The 22,573-nt window shown below is 45.9% G+C and overlaps 1 protein-coding gene across 1 annotated transcript in view; it reads right to left on the reverse strand.

Moving 5' to 3' along the window:
- The window catches only part of LOC135526870 (papilin-like), a 29,895-nt gene extending 16,694 nt beyond the window's left edge, over positions 1–13,201 (reverse strand). The window contains exons 1-4 of the mRNA XM_064955538.1: positions 13,022–13,201; positions 12,785–12,890; positions 12,500–12,613; positions 2,127–2,228 (exon numbers count right to left, since the gene is read on the reverse strand). Of these exons, the coding sequence (XP_064811610.1) occupies positions 2,127–2,228; positions 12,500–12,613; positions 12,785–12,890; positions 13,022–13,201 (502 nt within the window). The remainder of the gene's footprint in view (positions 1–2,126; positions 2,229–12,499; positions 12,614–12,784; positions 12,891–13,021) is intronic.
- Positions 13,202–22,573: the final 9,372 nt, after the last annotated feature.

Genomic DNA, 22,573 nt, shown 5'->3' on the forward strand with positions numbered 1-22,573 from the left:
TTATTACCAAACATTATACAGTCTTTACCAAACGTCATTACCAAACGTTATACAGTCTTTACCAAATGTCATACAGTCATTACCAAACTTTATACAGTCTTTACCAAACGTTATACAGTCATTATCCAAACGTCATACAGTAATTACCAAACGTTATATAGTCTTTACCAAACGTTATACAGTTATTACCAAACGTTATACAGTCTTTACCAAACGTTATACAGTCTTTACCAAACGTTATACAGTTATTACCAAACGTTATATAGTCTTTACCAAATGTTATACAGTCATTACCAAATGTTATACAGTTATTACCAAACGTTATACAGTTATTACCAAACGTTATATAGTCTTTACCAAATGTTATACAGTCATTACCAAACGTTATACAGTTATTACCAAACGTTATACAGTCATTACCAAACGTTATACAGTCTTTACCAAACGTTATACAGTTATTACCAAACGTTATACAGTCATTACCAAATGTCATACAGTCATTACCAAACATTATACAGTCTTTACCAAACGTTATACAGTCTTTACCAAACGTTATACAGTTATTACCAAACGTTATACAGTTATTACCAAACGTTATACAGTCTTTACCAAACGTCATTACCAAACGTTATACAGTCTTTACCAAATGTCATACAGTCATTACCAAACTTTATACAGTCTTTACCAAACGTTATACAGTCATTATCCAAACGTCATACAGTAATTACCAAACGTTATATAGTCTTTACCAAACGTTATACAGTTATTACCAAACGTTATACAGTCTTTACCAAACGTTATACAGTCTTTACCAAACGTTATACAGTTATTACCAAACGTTATATAGTCTTTACCAAATGTTATACAGTCATTACCAAAAGTTATACAGTTATTACCAAACGTTATACAGTTATTACCAAACGTTATATAGTCTTTACCAAATGCTATACAGTCATTACCAAACGTTATACAGTTATTACCAAACATTATACAGTCATTAACAAACGTTATACAGTCTTTACCAAACGTTATACAGTTATTACCAAACGTTATACAGTCATTACCAAATGTCATACAGTCATTACCAAACGTTATACAGTCTTTACCAAACGTTATACAGTTATTACCAAACGTTATACAGTCTTTACCAAACGTCATTACCAAACGTTATACAGTCTTTACCAAATCTCATACAGTCATTACCAAACTTTATACAGTCTTTACCAAACGTTATACAGTCATTATCCAAACGTCATACAGTCTTTACCAAACGTTATACAGTCATTACCAAACGTTATACAGTCATTACCAAACTTTATACAGTCTTTACCAAACGTCATTACCAAACGTCATTACCAAACGTTATACAGTCATTACCAAACGTTATACAGTCATTATCCGAACGTCATACAGTCTTTACCAAACTTTATACAGTCTTTACCAAACGTTATACAGTCATTACCAAACGTTACACAGTCATTACCAAACGTCATTACCAAACTTTATACAGTCATTACCAAACTTTATACAGTCTTTACCAAACGTTATACAGTCATTACCAAACGTCATACAGTCTATACCAAACGTCATACAGTCTTTACCAAACGTTACACAGTCATTACCAAACGCCATTACCAAATGTCATTACCAAACGTCATTACCAAACGTTACACAGTCATTACCAAACGTTATACAGTCTTTACCAAACATTATACAGTCATTACCAAACGTTATATAGTCTTTACCAAACGTTATACAGTCATTACCAAACGTTATACGGTCTTTACCAAACGTTATACAGTCATTACCAAACGTCGTACAGTCATTACAAAGCGTTATTACCAAACGTTACACAGTCATTACCAAACATTATTACCAAGCGTTACACAGTCATTACCAAGCGTCATTACCAAACGTCATTACCAAACGTTATACAGTCATTACCAAACGTTATACAGTCTTTACCAAACGTTATACAGTCATTACCAAACGTCATTACCAAACGTTATACAGTCATTACCAAACATTATACAGTCATTACCAAACGGTATATAGTCTTTACCAAACGTTATACAGTCATTACCAAAGCTGTATAAAGCCCCGGCCCTCAGGCCCTTCTGACTCACCTCCATAGTATGGGAGCCATTTGTATCGTTTTCCCTGGAAGTCAGATCCATCAAACTGAGAACACTGCTCCTCTCTGAAGTCCCGAGATCCTCTGGGCAGTCCTGGGTGATACACAGGGAGAGGTAATGGGGTAAGGGGTAATTAGAGGGGTAATTAGAAGTCGGGGCATAGGCCGACAGAGAGTATATTACTGTATAACATCCTGTTGGCTCTTTCCTGTCAGTGATATGAACTGAACATAAAATAAATGGTTTATTCCCAAAGATTAACATCTGAGTCGTTCTGCCAATTCGGTGCTTTTGAAGAAGTGTAACCTGGTCACCAAATTTGAATATTTTGTCATAAAGAGGACATGTTCAACTTAATGTAAAAAAAAAGTTTTCCCATCTCAAGAGGTTAAACAAAAAAAGTTTTATAACTTATAACTGTAACGAATTAGTGCCAAATAAAATAACAGGGTTGACCATAACAGGGTTGATGGTAACAGAGTTGACTATAACAGGGTTGACCATAACAGGGTTGACAGTAACAGGGTTGACAGTAACAGGGTTGACAGTAACAGGGTTGACTATAACAGGGTTGACCATAACAGGGTTGACCATAACAGGGTTGACAGTAACAGGGTTGACAGTAACAGGGTTGACCATAACAGTATTGACCGTAACAGGGTTGACAGTAACAGGGTTGACGGTAACAGGGTTGACACTAACAGGGTTGACAGTAACAGGGTTGACCGCAACAGGGTTGACCATAACAGGGCTTGACTATAACAGGGTTGACCATAACAGGGTTGACCATAACAGGGTTGACAGTAACAGGGTTGACCGTAACAGGGTTGACAGTAACAGGGTTGACAGTAACAGGGTTGACAGTAACAGGGTTGACAGTAACAGGGTTGACCGTAACAGGGTTGACCGTAACAGGGTTGACGGTAACAGAGTTGACAGTAACAGGGTTGACCGTAACAGGGTTGACCGTAACAGGGTTGACAGCAACAGGGTTGAAAGTAACAGGGTTGACTGTAACAGGGTTGACAGTAACAGGGTTGACAGTAACAGGGTTGACAGTAACAGGGTTGACCGTAACAGGGTTGACAGAGGGACGGGTCAAAATGCAGAATATTAAACTTTAGCAGGTCTTTATTCTTTTTTTTTTATAGATTTATTGAATTCTCCATGTGGTCTATATTAAATAATATTTTATTAAATATAAAGGGCTTTTTACAATTCAATATTTGAAGACAATTTCTACTTAAAATATCAAAAGGGATGAAATAGGCAATCAATTCATGGAAAGATCCAAGTGCTCTGGAAGCTGTGAGAGAGTTACACCAACAGTATTAGACTGAGAGAGAGCTACACCAACAGTATTAAACTGAGAGAGAGCTACACCAACAGTAATAGACTGAGAGAGTTACACCAACAGTATTAGACTGAGAGAGGTTACACCAACAGTAAAAGATAGAGAGAGAGCTACACCAACAGTAATAGACAGAGAGAGAGAGAGCTACACTAATAGTAATAGACAGAGAGAGTTACACCAACAGTATTAGACTGAGAGAAGGTTACACCAACAGTATAAGACAGAGAGAGAGCGACACCAACAGTAATAGACTGAGAGAGAGTTACACCAACAGTAATAGACTGAGAGAGTTACACCAACAGTAATAGACACAGAGAGCTACACCAACAGTAATAGACAGAGAGAGAGCTACACCAACAGTAATAGACTGAGAGAGTTACACCAACAGTATTAGACAGAGAGAGCGCTACACCAACAGTAATAGACAGAGAGAGAGTTACACCAACAGTGATAGACTGAGAGAGTTACACCAACAGTAATAGACAGAGAGAGCTACACAAACAGTAATAGACTGAGAGAGAGCTACACCAACAGTAATAGACAGAGAGAGAGCTACACCAACAGTAATAGACTGAGAGAGCTACACCAACAGTAATAGACTGAGAGAGAGCTACACCAACAGTAATAGACTGAGAGAGCTACACCAACAGTAATAGACAGAGAGAGAGCTACACCAACAGTAATAGACTGAGAGAGCTACACCAACAGTAATAGACAGAGAGAGAGCTACACCAACAGTAATAGACTGAGAGAGCTACACCAACAGTAATAGACTGAGAGAGAGCTACACCAACAGTAATAGACTGAGGCTACACCAACAGTAATAGACAGAGAGAGAGCTACACCAACAGTAATAGACAGAGAGAGCTACACCAACAGTAATAGACTGAGAGAGCTACACCAACAGTATTAGACTGAGAGTTACACCAACAGTAATAGACTGAGAGAGAGCTACACCAACAGTAATAGACAGAGAGAGCTACACCAACAGTAATAGACTGAGAGAGAGCTACACCAACAGTAATATACTGAGATAGAGCTACACCAACAGTAATAGACAGAGAGCTACACCAACAGTAATAGACTGAGAGATAGTTACACCAACAGTAATAGACAGAGAGAGCTACACCAACAGTATTAAACTGAGAGAGAGTTACACCAATAGTATTAGACTGAGTTACACCAACAGTAATAGACAGAGAGAGCTACACCAACAGTAATAGACTGAGAGAGCTACACCAACAGTAATAGACTGAGAGAGAGCTACACCAACAGTAATAGACTGAGAGAGCTACACCAACAGTAATAGACAGAGAGAGAGCTACACCAACAGTAATATACTGAGAGAGAGCTACACCAACAGTAATAGACAGAGAGCTACACCAACAGTAATAGACTGAGAGATAGTTACACCAACAGTAATAGACAGAGAGTTACACCAACAGTAATAGACAGAGATAGCTACACCAACAGTAATAGACTGAGAGAGCTACACCAACAGTAATAGACAGAGAGAGCTACACCAACAGTAATAGACTGAGAGAGTTACACCAACAGTAATAGACAGAGAGAGCTACACCAACAGTATTAAACTGAGAGAGAGTTACACCAATAGTATTAGACTGAGTTACACCAACAGTAATAGACAGAGAGAGCTACACCAACAGTAATAGACTGAGAGAGCTACACCAACAGTAATAGACTGAGAGAGAGCTACACTAACAGTAATAGACTGAGAGAGAGCTACACCAACAGTAATAGACTGAGAGAGAGCTACACCAACAGTAATAGACTGAGAGAGAGCTACACCAACAGTAATAGACTGAGAGAGCTACACCAACAGTATTAGACTGAGAGTTACACCAACAGTAATAGACTGAGAGAGAGCTACACCAACAGTAATAGACAGAGAGCTACACCAACAGTAATAGACTGAGAGAGCTACACCAACAGTAATAGACAGAGAGAGCTACACCAACAGTAATAGACTGAGAGAGAGTTACACCAACAGTAATAGACTGAGAGAGAGCTACACCAACAGTAATAGACAGAGAGAGCTACACCAACAGTAATAGACTGAGAGAGCTACACCAACAGTAATAGACTGAGAGAGCTACACCAACAGTATTAGACTGAGAGTTACACCAACAATAATAGACTGAGAGAGAGCTACACCAACAGTAATAGACAGAGAGAGCTACACCAACAGTAATAGACTGAGAGAGAGCTACACCAACAGTAATAGACAGAGAGAGCTACACCAACAGTAATAGACAGAGAGAGAGCTACACCAACAGTAATAGACTGAGAGAGCTACACCAACAGTAATAGACTGAGAGAGAGCTACACCAACAGTAATAGACTGAGAGAGCTACACCAACAGTAATAGACAGAGAGAGAGCTACACCAACAGTAATAGACTGAGAGAGCTACACCAACAGTAATAGACTGAGAGAGCTACACCAACAGTATTAGACTGAGAGTTACACCAACAGTAATAGACTGAGAGAGAGCTACACCAACAGTAATAGACAGAGAGAGCTACACCAACAGTAATAGACTGAGAGAGAGCTACACCAACAGTAATAGACAGAGAGCTACACCAACAGTAATAGACTGAGAGATAGTTACACCAACAGTAATAGACAGAGAGAGCTACACCAACAGTATTAAACTGAGAGAGAGTTACACCAATAGTATTAGACTGAGTTACACCAACAGTAATAGACAGAGAGAGCTACACCAACAGTAATAGACTGAGAGAGCTACACCAACAGTAATAGACTGAGAGAGAGCTACACCAACAGTAATAGACTGAGAGAGAGCTACACCAACAGTAATAGACTGAGAGAGAGCTACACCAACAGTAATATACTGAGAGAGAGCTACACCAACAGTAATAGACAGAGAGCTACACCAACAGTAATAGACTGAGAGATAGTTACACCAACAGTAATAGACAGAGAGTTACACCAACAGTAATAGACAGAGAGAGCTACACCAACAGTAATAGACTGAGAGAGCTACACCAACAGTAATAGACAGAGAGAGCTACACCAACAGTAATAGACTGAGAGAGTTACACCAACAGTAATAGACAGAGAGACTACACCAACAGTATTAAACTGAGAGAGAGTTACACCAATAGTATTAGACTGAGTTACACCAACAGTAATAGACAGAGAGAGCTACACCAACAGTAATAGACTGAGAGAGCTACACCAACAGTAATAGACTGAGAGAGAGCTACACCAACAGTAATAGACTGAGAGAGCTACACCAACAGTAATAGACTGAGAGAGAGCTACACCAACAGTAATAGACTGAGAGAGAGCTACACCAACAGTAATAGACTGAGAGAGCTACACCAACAGTATTAGACTGAGAGTTACACCAACAGTAATAGACTGAGAGAGAGCTACACCAACAGTAATAGACAGAGAGAGCTACACCAACAGTAATAGACTGAGAGAGAGCTACACCAACAGTAATAGACAGAGAGAGCTACACCAACAGTAATAGACTGAGAGAGAGTTACACCAACAGTAATAGACTGAGAGAGAGCTACACCAACAGTAATAGACAGAGAGAGCTACACCAACAGTAATAGACTGAGAGAGCTACACCAACAGTAATAGACAGAGAGAGCTACACCAACAGTAATAGACTGAGAGAGTTACACCAACAGTAATAGACAGAGAGAGCTACACCAACAGTATTAAACTGAGAGAGAGTTACACCAATAGTATTAGACTGAGTTACACCAACAGTAATAGACAGAGAGAGCTACACCAACAGTAATAGACTGATAGAGCTACACCAACAGTAATAGACTGAGAGAGAGCTACACCAACAGTAATAGACTGAGAGAGAGCTACACCAACAGTAATAGACTGAGAGAGAGCTACACCAACAGTAATAGACAGAGAGAGAGCTACACCAACAGTAATAGACAGAGAGAGAGCTACACCAACAGTAATAGACTGAGAGAGAGCTACACCAACAGTAATAGACTGAGGTTACACCAACAGTAATAGACTGAGAGAGAGCTACACCAACAGTAATAGACAGAGAGAGAGCTACCCCAACAGTAATAGACTGAGAGAGAGCTACCCCAACAGTAATAGACTGAGAGAGTTACACCAACAGTAATAGACTGAGAGAGAGCTACCCCAACAGTAATAGACAGAGAGAGAGCTACCCCAACAGTAATAGACAGAGAGAGAGCTACCCCAACAGTAATAGACAGAGAGAGAGCTACCCCAACAGTAATAGACTGAGAGAGCTACACCAACAGTAATAGACTGAGAGAGCTACACCAACAGTAATAGACAGAGAGCTACACCAACAGTAATAGACTGAGAGAGCTACACCAACAGTAATAGTCTGTGAGAGAGCGTTTTTGGGGATTTAGGGTATTTTGCAACCCTAGCATGTTGTTTACCTGGATATTACAGGAGCTGTAGGACTTGTCTGGTCCCACACAGTTATTCCCTCCGTCAGTCCTGTAACACGGATTAAAGGAGACATCAGGGGTTATTCATGGTTAAATGAAAGGATAAAGATTAGAGCTAATTCATGAGTAATCTGGTCCCAGATCTGTTCTGTCTTGCCAATACATGTTCGGCATTACAACATCCTGGAAGTTGGCAAAACAGCATAAACAGACCTGGGACCAGGCTACAATCAGTGGGCTCAGAGCTCCAAGGCTGAACTTGCCCCAAGGTACAGACCTAGGATCAGCTTCATCAACCCTAACCTTAACCTTAATCATTCGTGGGGAAAAAAAGCTAAACTGACCCTGGATCAGCATTTGGGGGCAACTTCGCCCTCTTAACCGGGCTCAGAGCAGAGATAATTACACGATGAAGATAATGTAGTCATTAAGGCTGACCTTTCACCTACATCAGTACACAGGCAGGCTGCAGGCAGCCATGAGGCAGTGAAGTGTGCACGCCAAATGACACCCTATTCCCTACGTAGTGCACTACTTTTAACCACAGCTCTATGGGTCCTGGTCAAAAGTAGTGCCCTATAAAAGGAATAGGGTACCATTTGGTACACAGTCCCTACAAGAGCTTTGGCTTCCTGCAGTATAGCAGAGGAGGCTGGTGGGAGGAACTATAGGAGGACGGGCTTGTTGTAATGGCTGGAATGGAATAAATGGAACTTGTGTCAAACGAAACGTAAACCACACGTTTGACTCCGTTCCGTTGACTCCGTTCCAGCCATTACATGGAGCCTGTCCTCCTATAGCTCCTCCCACCAGCCTCCTCTGATGTACAGGAGGTGTAGGGTGAAGTTGCCCCTCCACGCTGATCCTGGGTCCGTTTTTTTCCACTCATGGTTAAAGTCCTCTTCCAGTCTCCTTTTCACCTTTTTGAATTTAAAAAATATATATTTGTATTTAAGTTTTAACAATAACTATTGCACAGAAACATAAGATGAAGTTTATACACCCCCCACCCAACAACCTACCCCCTTAACGCCTCTGAATAGACCTAACTAATTAAGTGGGTAGTTGGGTATAGGTCTGCAATTATATGAGGGGACCCTACAAATTCATACAAATCCATTCCTTTTTACCTCATCTATCACTTGATTTACTTAATAACAAAAGGCACATCTCAAAAGGTGGACCAGGTATAACATGACATGGCACAAGTCGGGGGGGGGGCTCCTTTATTGTTCCTGCAGTCATTGGGATGACATCACATCTGACCATCAGTCCAACTCCTTGAATGTTGAACCTCCTTGAATGTCCAACCTCCTTGAATGTCCAATCTCCTTGAATGTCCAATCTCCTTCAATGTCCAATCTCCTTGAATGTCCAATCTCCTTGAATGTCCAATCTCCTTGAATGTCCCATCTCCTTACAATGTCCCATCTCCTTCAATGTCCCATCTCCTTCAATGTCCCATCTCCTTCAATGTCCCATCTCCTTCAATGTCCCATCTCCTTACAATGTCCCATCTCCTTCAATGTCCCATCTCCTTCAATGTCCCATCTCCTTCAATGTCCCATCTCCTTCAATGTCCAATCTCCTTCAATGTCCAATCTCCTTGAATGTCCAATCTCCTTGAATGTCCCATCCCCTTACAATGTCCCATCTCCTTGAATGTCCCATCTCCTTCAATGTCCCATCTCCTTCAATGTCCAATCTCCTTGAATGTCCAATCTCCTTGAATGTCCAATCTCCTTGAATGTCCCATCTCCTTGAATGTCCAATCTCCTTGAAATGTGCAGTTGTCTAATGTGATGTTAAAAACATATTTGTTTACCCTTTAGTGTATGTACTTGACTCTATTTATACTTGAGGAAAAAGTTCAAAAATCACTGGATGACTTCTGGAGGATCGGGGGGGTTAGGGGGAAGGGAAGAGCTGGTATTCAGAGGGTGGTGTTGGTAAGAGCTTTCCCTCCAGACCTGTGTTCTATCAATAACAAGGTGTTTAGCCAGGCTTGTTATGCCTGAGACTAAATACCAGACATGTCCCATCTTTATGATTCCACGAGTAAGAGCCTGAAGCTGGAACGCATAAGAGAGGGGAGGGAAAGGGGGATACCTAGTCAGTTGTACAACTGAATGCATTCAACTGAAATGTGTCTTGCGCATTTAACACTCTGAATCAGAGAGGTGCGGGGGGGGGGGGCTGCCATAATCGACATCCACGGCGCCCGGGGAACAGTGGGTTAACTGCCTTGCTCAGGGGCAGAACGACAGATTTTTATATTGTCAGCTCGGGATTCAATCCAGCAACCTTTCGGTTACTGGCCCAATGCTCTAACCACTAGGCTAGTGTTATGCCTCCATGAAGAGTTCAATCCTGAAGCTGAGGGAGGGTAAGGCTGGTCAACAGTAGAGCTCAATGATCCCTGGTCAACAGTAGAGCTTTTATGACCCTGGTCAACAGTGGAGCTCTAATGGCCCTGGTCAACAGTAGAGCTCAATGATCCCTGGTCAACAGTAGAGCTCTATGATCCCTGGTCAACAGTAGAGCTCAATGATCCCTGGTCAACAGTAGTGTCTCTAATGGCCCTGGTCAACAGTAGAGCTCTATGATCCCTGGTCGACAGTAGAGCTTTTATGATCCCTGGTCAACAGTAGAGCTCTATGGGTCCTGGTCAACAGTAGAGCTCAATGATCCCTGGTCAACAGTAGAGCTCAATGATCCCTGGTCAACAGTAGAGCTTTTATGACCCTGGTCAACAGTAGAGCTCTAATGGCCCTGGTCAACAGTAGAGCTCTATGATCCTTGGTCAACAGTAGAGCTCTATGATCCCTGGTCAACAGTAGAGCTCTATGGGCCTGGTCGACAGTAGAGCTCTATGATCCCTGGTCGACAGTAGAGCACTATGATCCCTGGTCAACAGTAGAGCTCTATGGGCCCTGGTCGACAGTAGAGCTCTATGATCCCTGGTCGACAGTAGAGCACTATGATCCCTGGTCAACAGTAGAGCTCTATGGGTCCTGGTCAACAGTAGAGCTCTATGATCCCTGGCCAACAGTAGAGCTCTATGATCCCTGGTCAACAGTAGAGCTCTATGATCCCTGGCCAACAGTAGAGCCCTATGATCCCTGGTCAACAGTAGAGCTCTATGATCCCTGGCCAACAGTAGAGCCCTATGATCCCTGGTCAACAGTAGAGCTCTATGATCCCTGGCCAACAGTAGAGCTCTATGATCCCTGGCCAACAGTAGAGCCCTATGATCCTTGGTCAACAGTAGAGCCCTATGATCCCTGGTCAACAGTAGAGCCCTATGATCCTTGGTCAACAGTAGAGCTCTATGATCCCTGGTCGACAGTAGAGCTCTATGGGTCCTGGCCAACAGTAGAGCTCTATGATCCCTGGTCGACAGTAGAGCATTAATGTCCCTGGTCAACAGTAGAGCTCTATGATCCCTGGCCAACAGTAGAACTCTATGATCCCTGGTCAGCAGTAGAGCTCTATGGGCCCTGGTCAACAGTAGAGCTCTATGATCCCTGGTCAACAGTAGAGCCCTATGATCCCTGGTCAACAGTAGAGCTCTATGATCCCTGGTCAACAGTAGAGCTCTATGATCCCTGGTCGACAGTAGAGCATTAATGTCCCTGGTCAACAGTAGAGCTCTATGATCCCTGGTCGACAGTAGAGCTCTATGATCCCTGGTCGACAGTAGAGCTCTATGATCCCTGGTCGACAGTAGAGCTCTATGATCCCTGGTCGACAGTAGAGCTCTATGATCCTTGGTCAACAGTAGAGCTCTATGATCCCTGGTCGACAGTAGAGCTCTATGATCCTTGGTCAACAGTAGAGCTCTATGATCCCTGGCCAACAGTAGAGCTCTATGATCCCTAGTCAACAGTAGAGCTCTATGATCCCTGGTCAACAGTAGAGCCCTATGGTCCCTGGCCAACAGTAGAGCTCTATGGGCCCTGGTCAACAGTAGAGCTCTATGATCCCTGGTCAACAGTAGAGCTCTATGATCCCTGGTCAACAGTAGAGCTCTATGGGTCCTGGTCAACAGTAGAGCTCTATGATCCCTGGTCGACAGTAGAGCTCTATGAGCCCTGGTCAACAGTAGAGCCCTATGGGCCCTGGCCAACAGTAGAGCTCTATGGGCCCTGGCCAACAGTAGAGCCCTATGGGCCCTGGCCAACAGTAGAGCTCTATGGGTCCTGGTCAACAGTAGAGCCCTATGATCCCTAGTCAACAGTAGAGCCCTATGGGCCTTGGTCTAAAGTAGAGCCCTATGGGCCCTGGCCAAAAGTAGAGCCCTATGGGCCTTGGTCTAAAGTAGAGCCCTATGGGCCCTGGTCTAAAGTAGGGCACTAAACAGGGAATATGGAGCCATTTGGGACGTATCCTAAGTGTTATTCACTTCACCCAGGCTCAGACTACACTCCTCCTCCTCCCTTTCTGTTTGAACAACACGGTAACTGTCGGCAACATGGTAACTGTCGGCAACATGGTAACTGTCGGCAACATGGTAACTGTCGGCAACATGGTAACTGTCGGCAGCATGTTAACTGTCGGCAGCATGGTAACTGTTGGCAACACGGTAACTGTTGGCAACACGGTAACTGTCGGCAACACGGTAACTGTCGGCAACATGGTAACTGTCGGCAACATGGTAACTGGTATCTGTGAAGGGAACATTAACGCATATTGTAATAGGGTGCAGGAGGAGTTCAAGTCAAAAGAGTGATGTGTTCTAATAATTGAAGATAGGTACTGGACAGGCTGACTAATGTTCCTGACGAGACACAACACAACAGACCAGGTGGACGGTAGCCTCAGGAAGTAGCAATGCACCAGCTGGGGGAGGCAGGTAGCACGGAGGCTGGGTGCACCAGTTGGGGGGAGGCAGGTAGCACGGAGGCTGGGTGCACCAGTTGGGGGGAGGCAGGTAGCACGGAGGCTGAGGGCACCAGTTGGGGAGAGGCAGGTAGCACGGAGGCTGGGTGCACCAGCTGGGGGAGGCAGGTAGCACAGAGGCTGGGTGTACCAGCTGGGTGGAGGCAGGTAGCATGGAGGCTGGACTGGGTGTACCATCTGGGTGGAGGCAGGTAGCATGGAGGCTGGGTGTACCAGCTGGGTGGAGGCAGGTAGCATGGAGGCTGGGTGTACCAGCTGGGTGGAGGAAGGTAGCATGGAGGCTGGGTGTACCAGCTGGGTGGAGGAAGGTAGCATGGAGGCTGGGTGTACCAGCTGGATGGAGGCAGGTAGCATGAAGGCTGTGTGTACCAGCTGGGTGGAGGCAGGTAGCATGGAGGCTGGGTGCACCAGCTGGGGGAGGCAGGTAGCACGGAGGCTGGACTAGTTGTACCAGCTGGGTGGAGGCAGGTAGCATGGAGGCTGGACAGGGTGTACCAGCTGGGTGGAGGCAGGTAGCATGGAGGCTGGACTGGGTGTACCAGTTGGGGGAGGCAGGTAACTACTGTCAAGACATTTGTCTTATTTCTGTTCAGCCAACTGTTATTGAACTGACTGTCTGGCTGGCTAACTAACTGACTGACTGACTGTCTGGCTGGCTAACTGGCTGGCTGGCTAACTGCCTGGCTGGATGGCTGGCAAACTGACTGTCTGGCTGGCTAATTGACTGTCTGGCTGGCCAACTGACTGTCTGGCTGGCTAACTGACTGTGTGGCTGGCTAACTGTCTGGCTGGAAGACTGGCCAACTGACTGTCTGGCTGGCTAACTGACTGTTTGGCTGGCTAACTGTCTGGCTGGAAGACTGGCATACTGACTGTCTGGCTGGCTAATTGACTGTCTGGCTGGCCAACTGACTGTCTGGCTGGCTAACTGACTGTTTGGCTGGCTAACTGACTGTCTGGCTGGCTAATTGGCCAACTGACTGTCTGGCTGGCTAACTGACTGTCTGGCTGGCCAACTGACTGTCTGGCGTGTAACGGGGTAAAGCAGCATTTGGGCGTGTTAGACTAACAGTGACAGCATAATGATTCAACAGGCAGAGAGTATTTAATGGTAGCCATGGGTGCGAGGGCGTGGATGGAGATAAAGGTACAATATACTTTTCCCTGTACGGTGACACAAAGCTCTCTCTCTGTCTCATGTGCCAAATCACAGACTTCTATATCCATGTCCTTTCAACTGACAGTAAATTAAATGGAATTGACTCCACTGTCAAGACATTTGTTTAATTTCTGTTCCAAAATGTGAAACGAAAATAACCAATGACATCAGTGTAGCGGTGCTTCAGCACGTCTAGGAAGCCATTTCTGTTTGAATAAATTCCTCCTAACTAAGATCTAAGCAGACTCAGCCTTCAGCCCAGTGCCCTAAGACCCAGCCTTAAACCCAGTGCCCTAAGACCCAGCCTTCAGCCCAGTGCCCTAAGACCCAGCCTTCAGCCCAGTGCCCTAAGACTCAGCCTTCAGCCCAGTGCCCTAAGACCCAGCCTTCAGCCCAGTGCCCTAAGACTCAGCCTTCAGCCCAGTGCCCTAAGACCCAGCCTTCAGCCCAGTGCCCTAAGACCCAGCCTTCAGCCCAGTGCCCTAAGACCCAGCCTTCAGCCCAGTGCCCTAAGACTCAGCCTTCAGCCCAGTGCCCTAAGACTCAGCCTTCAGCCCAGTGCCCACAGACCCAGCCTTCGGCCCAGTGCCCACCGACCCAGCCTTCGGCCCATCGGCCCAGTGCCCACCGACCCAGCCTTAAACCCAGTGCCCTAAGACCCAGCCTTCAGCCCAGTGCCCTAAGACCCAGCCTTAAACCCAGTGCCCTAAGACCCAGCCTTCAGCCCAGTGCCCTAAGACCCAGCCTTCAGCCCAGTGCCCTAAGACCCAGCCTTCGGCCCAGTGCCCACAGACCCAGCCTTCAGCCCAGTGCCCTAAGACCCAGCCTTCAGCCCAGTGCCCTAAGACCCAGCCTTCGGCCCAGTGCCCACAGACCCAGCCTTCAGCCCAGTGCCCTAAGACCCAGCCTTCAGCCCAGTGCCCTAAGACCCAGTCTTCGGCCCAGTGCCCACAGACCCAGCCTTCGGCCCAGTGCCCACAGACTCAGCCTTCGGCCCAGTGCCCACAGACCCAGCCTTCGGCCCATCGGCCCAGTGCCCACCGACCCAGCCTTAAACCCAGTGCCCTAAGACCCAGCCTTCAGCCCAGTGCCCTAAGACCCAGCCTTAAACCCAGTGCCCTAAGACCCAGCCTTCGGCCCAGTGCCCACAGACCCAGCCTTCGGCCCAGTGCCCACAGACTCAGCCTTCGGCCCAGTGCCCACAGACCCAGCCTTCGGCCCATCGGCCCAGTGCCCACCGACCCAGCCTTCGGCCCATCGGCCCAGTGCCCACAGACCCAGCCTTCGGCCCATCGGCCCAGTGCCCACAGACCCAGCCTTCGGCCCATCGGCCCAGTGCCCACCGACCCAGCCTTCGGCCCAGTGCCCACAGACCCAGCCTGTGGCCCAGTGCCCACAGACCCAGCCCTGGAAAGACACTTTCAGCTTTGAGCCTGTTCCTTTAACACACCACTGCATCGTAAACCTCAAGCTGCCATCACTAAATCGTACTGAAAAAGTTGCTGCTGACTAACGTTTGTGGCGATTTGCGATAGCAGCATAAATGTCTGATTTGTCTGTGTCTGCCGGGCAGTATAGATCACTGCTGGGAAAGGGGGATGAACTATGAAGAACAAAGTCAAAGACACTCATATACAACCAAACTCCTTAGGAAGGATTTGGGGTATAGTGACCCCAGGGGGATGACGCGTCATGTAAGACTCCTTGAGTCTGTACCTCCTCATCCAGTCAGAATGGGAACACGATCATCTGGCTGTATTTTACTTTCCTCTCTTCATAATATTATCAGGTGCAAGAGGGAACAAGCAGGCTGGATTCCAACTATATGATTTATGGACAAAGCGCTTAGCTTAGCTCCCTCCCCTCTCTCCATTGCTCCTCTCTCTCTCCTGCATAATCAACCTCCAGCACAACAAGCCACAAATATAGATTCCTTTCAACACACACACAAGAACACACACTCAACCACCGCTAGCTAATCTGTCAAGAACAAACACTAAGCCACTGCTAGTAAAACCTGTCAAGAAGGAAAGACGCTGTATAATTGGTTCACAACGAGTGTTGCTGTAACACAGTAATAAGTTCCCTTTTCATCTTCTGTTGGCTTCGCAGCACGCTGAGGGTGTAGAAGGCAACACCCAACTTAAAGATAGAGATCCTATTCAAAGTTAAACTGCCACTCCCTACAATCAAATATGGCACCGTCAGAGATGGTCGCCTCGCTTCGCAGTCCTAGGAAACTATGCAGTATTTCATTTTTTTAATGTATTATTTCTTACACTGTTACCCCAGTAAATCTTAAGTCTTATTACATACAGCCGGAAAGAACTATTGCATATAAGAGTGATGTCAACTGACCAACATTACGGTCAGGAATACGACTTTCCCAAAGCGGATCGAACCGCCACCCAGGAAAAAGGATCTGATCCCAAGTAGCAGACACAAAACAATGGCGTCGCAGAAGGGGCAGAGGGTCTGGCCTTCTGGTCAGGCTCCGTAGACGTGCACATCGCTCCCAAGTATACTACCTGCCAATGTCCCGTCTCTTGAGAACAAGGTAGACGAAATTAGAGCCAAGGGTTGCCTTCCAGAGAGACATCAGAGATTGTGATATTCTCTGTTTCACATGGCTCTCTCGGGATTTTTTGTCGAAATCGGTTCAGCCACAGGGCTTCTCCATTCATGGCGCTGACAGTGATAAACACCTCACTGGGAAGAGGAAGGGTGGGGGTGTATGCTTCATGATTAACAACTCATGGTGTAATCATAACAACATACGGCAAGTCCTCATGCTCACCCGACCTAGAATTTCTTACAATCAAATGTCGGCCATTTTTCCTACCAAGAGAATTCTCGTCAGTGATAGTCACATGTGTGTACATTCCCCCTCCAGTGAACACCAAGACGGCCCTCAAGGAACTTCACTGGACTCTAAACTGGAAACCATATATCCTGAGGCTGCATTTATTGTAGCTGGGGATTTTAACAAAGCAAATTTGAGAACAAGGCTACCTAAATTCTATCAGCATATTGATTTCACAACTCGAAGGGCAGTCCTCTTCCGGCACAGCCAGAAGAGGACTGGCCACCCCACACATGCTCTCTCTAATTCTCTTTCTTTCTCTCTCTCGGAGGAACTGAGCCCTAGGACCATGCCCCAGGATTACCTGACATGATGACTCCTTGCTGTCCCCAGTCCACCTGGCCGTGCTGCTGCTCCAGTTTCAACTGTTCTGCCTTATTATTATTCGACCATGCTGGTCATTTATGAACATTTGAACATCTTGGCCATGTTCTGTTATAATCTCCACCCGGCACAGCCGGAAGAGGACTGGCCACCCCACATAGTCTGGTTCCTCTCTAGGTTTCTTCCTAGGTTTTGGCCTTTCTAGGGAGTTTTTCCTAACCACCGTGCTTCTACACCTGCATTGCTTGCTGTTTGGGGTTTTAGGCTGGGTTTCTGTACAGCACTTTGAGATATCAGCTGATGTACGAAGGGCTATATAAATAAATGTGATTAATACTGTCGATCACTGCTACTCTAACTTCTGCGATGCATACAAAGCCCTCTCCTGCCGTCCCTTCAGCAACTCCGACCAAGATGCCATCTTGCTCGTTCCGTATTATAGGCAGAAACTCAAACAGGATGTACCAGTGACGAGAACCATTCAAAGCTGGTCTGATCAATCGGAAGCCATGCTTCAAGATTGTTTTGATGACGAAGACTGGAATATGTTCAGGTCCGCCTCAGAGAACAACATTGACATATACGCTGACTCGGTGAGTGTGTTTATTAGGAAGTGCATAGGAGATGTTGTACCCACTGTGACTATTAAAACCTTCCCTAACCAGAAACCTTGGGTGGATGGCGGCATTCGCACAAAACTGAAAGCGTGAACCACCGCATTTAACCATGGCAAGACTGGGAATATGACTGAATGTAAGCAGTGTAGTTATTCCCTCCGCAAGGCAATCACACAAGCGAAATGTCAGTACAGGGACAAAGTGGAGTCACAACTCAACAGCTCAGACATGAGACGTATGTGGCTACAGGAAATCACGGACTACAAAAACAAAAACAGCCACAACACAGACACCAAAGTCACGCTTTCAGACAAACTAAACACCTTCTTTGCACGTTTTGAGGATAATACAGTGCCACCGTCGCGGCCCGCTAACAAGGACTGCGGCCCCTTCTCCTCTCCTTCTCCGTGGCCGACGTGAGTAAGACACTTAAACGTGTTAACCCTCGCAAGGCTGCCGTCCCAGGCGGCATCCCTAGCCGTGTCCTCAGAGCATGCGCAGACCAGCTGGCTGGTGTGTTTACAGACAATCTCTCTCACTATCCAAGTCTGTTTTCCTCACTTGCTTCAAGATGGCTACCATTTTTCCCGTAACCAAGAAAACAAAGATATCTGAACTAAATGACTATCCCCCGTTACTTCTGTCATCATGAGGTGATCATATCACCTCCACCTTACCGGCCACCCTAGACCCACTTCAGTTTGCATACTGCCCCAAAAGGTCCACAGATGACGCAATCACCATCACACTGCACATCTGGACAAAAATAACACTTACAGTGGGGCAAAAAAGTATAAAATACTTGTTATAAATACTTATTTTCCACCATCATTTGCAAATAAATTCATTAAAAATCCTACAATGTAATTTTCTGTATTTTTTTCTCATTTCGTCTGTCATAGTTGAAGTGTACCTATGATGAAAATTACAGGCCTCTCTCATCTTTTTAAGTGGGAGAACTTGCACTATTGGTGGCAGACTAAATACTTTTTTGCCCCACTGTATGTAAGAATGCTGTTCATTGACTCTGCATTCAACACCATAGTACCCTCCAAGCTCATCATCAAGCTGGAGGCCCTGAGTCTCAACCCCGCCCTGTGAAACTGGGTCCTGGACTTTCTGATGGGCCGCCCCCAGGTGGTGAAGGTAGGAAACAACATCTCCACTTTGCTGACCCTCAACACTGGGGCCCCACAAGGGTGTGTGCTAAGCCCTCTCCTGTACTATGTGTTCACCCGTGACTGTTTGGCCATGCACGCCTCCAACTCAATCATCAAGTTTGCAGACAACACAACAGTAATGGGCCTGATCACCAACAATGACAAGACAGCCTACAGGGAGGAGGTGAGGGCACTCGGAGTGTGGTGGCAGGAAAACAACACTGCACTCAATGTCAACAAAACAAAGGAGACGATTGTAGACTTCAGGAAACAGCAGAGGGAGCACCCCCCCCCCCCTATCCACATCGATGGGACCGCAGTGGAGAAGGTGGAACGTTTTAAGTTTCTGGGTATACACATCACAGACAAACTGAGTCAGTGTGGTGAAGAAGGCGCAACAGCACCTCTGCAACCTCAGGAGGCTGAAGAAACTTGGCTTGTCACCCAAAACCCTGACAAACTTTTACAGATGCACTGTCAGGCAGTGTCACAGCCTGGTGCAGCAACTGCACCGCCCTCAACCGCCAGGCTCTCCAGAGGGCGGTGCAGTCTACACAACGCATCACCGGGGGCAAACTACCTGCCCTCCATGACACATACAGCACCTGATGTCACAGGAAGGCCAAAAAGATCATCAAGGACAACAACCACCCGAGCCACTGCCTGTTCACCCCGCTACCATCCAGAAGGCGAGGTCAGTACAGGTGCAAAACTCGGACCGAGAGACTGAAAAACAGCTTCTTTCTCAAGGCCATCAGACTGTTAAACAGCAATCACTAACTCAGCGAGGTTGCTGCCTACACTGAGACCCAATCACTGGACACTAATAAATGGATCACTAGTCACTTTAAACAATGCCACCTTAAATAATGCACCTTCAATAATGTTTACATACAGTGCCTTGCGAAAGTATTCGGCCCCCTTGAACTTTGCGACCTTTTGCCACATTTCAGGCTTCAAACATAAAGATATAAAACTGTATTTTTTGTGAAGAATCAACAACAAGTGGGACACAATCATGAAGTGGAACGACATTTATTGGATATTTCAAACTTTTTTAACAAATCAAAAACTGAAAAATTGGGCGTGCAAAATTATTCAGCCCCTTTACTTTCAGTGCAGCAAACTCTCTCCAGAAGTTCAGTGAGGATCTCTGAATGATCCAATGTTGACCTAAATGACAATGATGATAAATATTTGGTAGTTGTTGGGGAATTGTTAGATTACTTGTTAGATATTACTGCAGTGTCGGAACTAGAAGCACAAGCATTTTGCTACACTCGCATTAACATCTGCTAACCATGTGTATGTGACCAATAACATTTGATTTGATTTGACCTTGTAAAACATAGGACAGCCTTAAGAGGACAGAGAAACACAGGGGTAGCCTAGAGTGGACAGAGAAACACAGGGGCAGCCTAGAGTGGACAGAGAAACACAGGGGCAGCCTAGAGTGGACAGAGAGACACAGGGGTAGCCTAGAGTGGACAGAGAGAGACAGGAGTAGCCTAGAGAGGACAGAGAAACACAGGAGTAGCCTAGAGAGGACAGAGAAACACAGGGGTAGCCTAGAGTGGACAGAGAGAGAAACACAGGGGTAGCCTAGAGTGGACAGAGAGACACAGAGATAGCCTAGAGAGGACAGAGAGAGAGAAACACAGGGGTAGCCGAGAGTGGACAGAGAGACACAGGGGTAGCCTAGAGTGGACAGAGAGACACAGGGGTAGCCTAGAGAGGACAGAGAGACACAGGGGTAGCCTAGAGTGGACAGAGAGACACAGGGGTAGCCTAGAGAGGACAGAGAAACACAGGGGTAGCCTAGAGTGGACAGAGAGAGAAACACAGGGGTAGCCTAGAGTGGACAGAGAGACACAGGGGTAGCCTAAAGTGGACAGAGAAACACCGGGATAGCCTAAAGTGGACAGAGAGACACAGGGGTAGCCTGGAGTGGTCAGAGAAACAGGAAAGAAAGAAGTAACAACAAAGAACAACAACACTCTCTTACCTCTGGCTGACACATCTCCTGGTTCTCATGGTAACCCCACTCCCACAGCTCCGACTACATTCTCCATAGGGACTCCATTCCTCCCAGTAGTCCCCATTGGGCAGCTGGACATACACAACAACACGTTATTGGCTGTGTCCCAAATGGCACCCTATTCCCTACTGAGTGCACAACAACCAGGGCCCACAGGGCTTTATAGGAACACGGTACTTTAGACCAGGGCCCACAGGGCTTTATAGGAACACGATACTTTAGACCAGGGCCCACAGGGTTTATAGGAACACGATACTTTAGACCAGGGCACACAGGGCTTTATAGGAACACGATACTTTAGACCAGGGCCCACAGGGCTTTATAGGACTCACCACTATCCTGTCATCTACCTCACCACTATCCAGTCACCACTATCCTGTCATCTACCTCACCACTATCCAGTCACCACTATCCTGTCATCTACCTCACCACTATCCTGTCATCTACCTCACCACTATCCTGTCATCTACCTCACCACTATCCTGTCATCTACCTCACCACTATCCTGTCATCTACCTCACCACTATCCTGTCATCTACCTCACCACTATCCTGTCATCTACCTCACCACTATCCAGTCACCACTATCCTGTCATCTACCTCACCACTATCCTGTCATCTACCTCACCACTATCCTGTCATCTACCTCACCACTATCCTGTCATCTACCTCACCACTATCCTGTCATCTACCTCACCACTATCCTGTCATCTACCTCACCACTATCCAGTCATCTACCTCACCACTATCCTGTCATCTACCTCACCACTATCCTGTCACCACTATCCTGTCATCTACCTCACCACTATCCTGTCATCTACCTCACCACTATCCTGTCATCTACCTCACCACTATCCTGTCATCTACCTCACCACTATCCTGTCACCTACCAGTGTATTTATCCCTGTCTTTCCTGTCTCTCTGTACCAGTGTATTTATCCCTGTTTCCTGTCTCTCTGTACCAGTGTATTTATCCCTGTGTTTCCTGTCTCTCTGTGCTAGTTTATTTATCCCTGTGTTTCCTGTCTCTCTGTACCAGTGTATTTATCCCTGTTTCCTGTCTCTCTGTACCAGTGTATTTATCCCTGTGTTTCCTGTCTCTCTGTACCAGTGTATTTATCCCTGTTTCCTGTCTCTCTGTACCAGTGTATTTATCCCTGTGTTTCCTGTCTCTCTGTACCAGTGTATTTATCCCTGTGTTTCCTGTCTCTCTGTACCAGTGTATTTATCCCTGTGTTTCCTGTCTCTCTGTACCAGTGTATTTATCCCTGTGTTTCCTGTCTCTCTGTACCAGTGTATTTATCCCTGTGTTTCCTGTCTCTCTGTACCAGTGTATTTATCCTTGTGTTTCCTGTCTCTCTGTACCAGTGTATTTATCCCTGTGTTTCCTGTCTCTCTGTACCAGTGTATTTATCCCTGTGTTTCCTGTCTCTCTGTGCCAGTTCGTCAAGTCAACCAGCGTGTTTTCCCGGTATTCCTTTTGCTATTCTCCTTTTTCTAGTCCTCCAGGATTTTTTGACCCTACCTTCTGAAGGCACTGGATCGATCCAAAGGACAGGGGTGCTG

This window comes from Oncorhynchus masou, chromosome 32, assembly GCF_036934945.1.
Source record: "Oncorhynchus masou masou isolate Uvic2021 chromosome 32, UVic_Omas_1.1, whole genome shotgun sequence".
NCBI classification, from domain to species: Eukaryota; Metazoa; Chordata; class Actinopteri; order Salmoniformes; family Salmonidae; genus Oncorhynchus; species Oncorhynchus masou.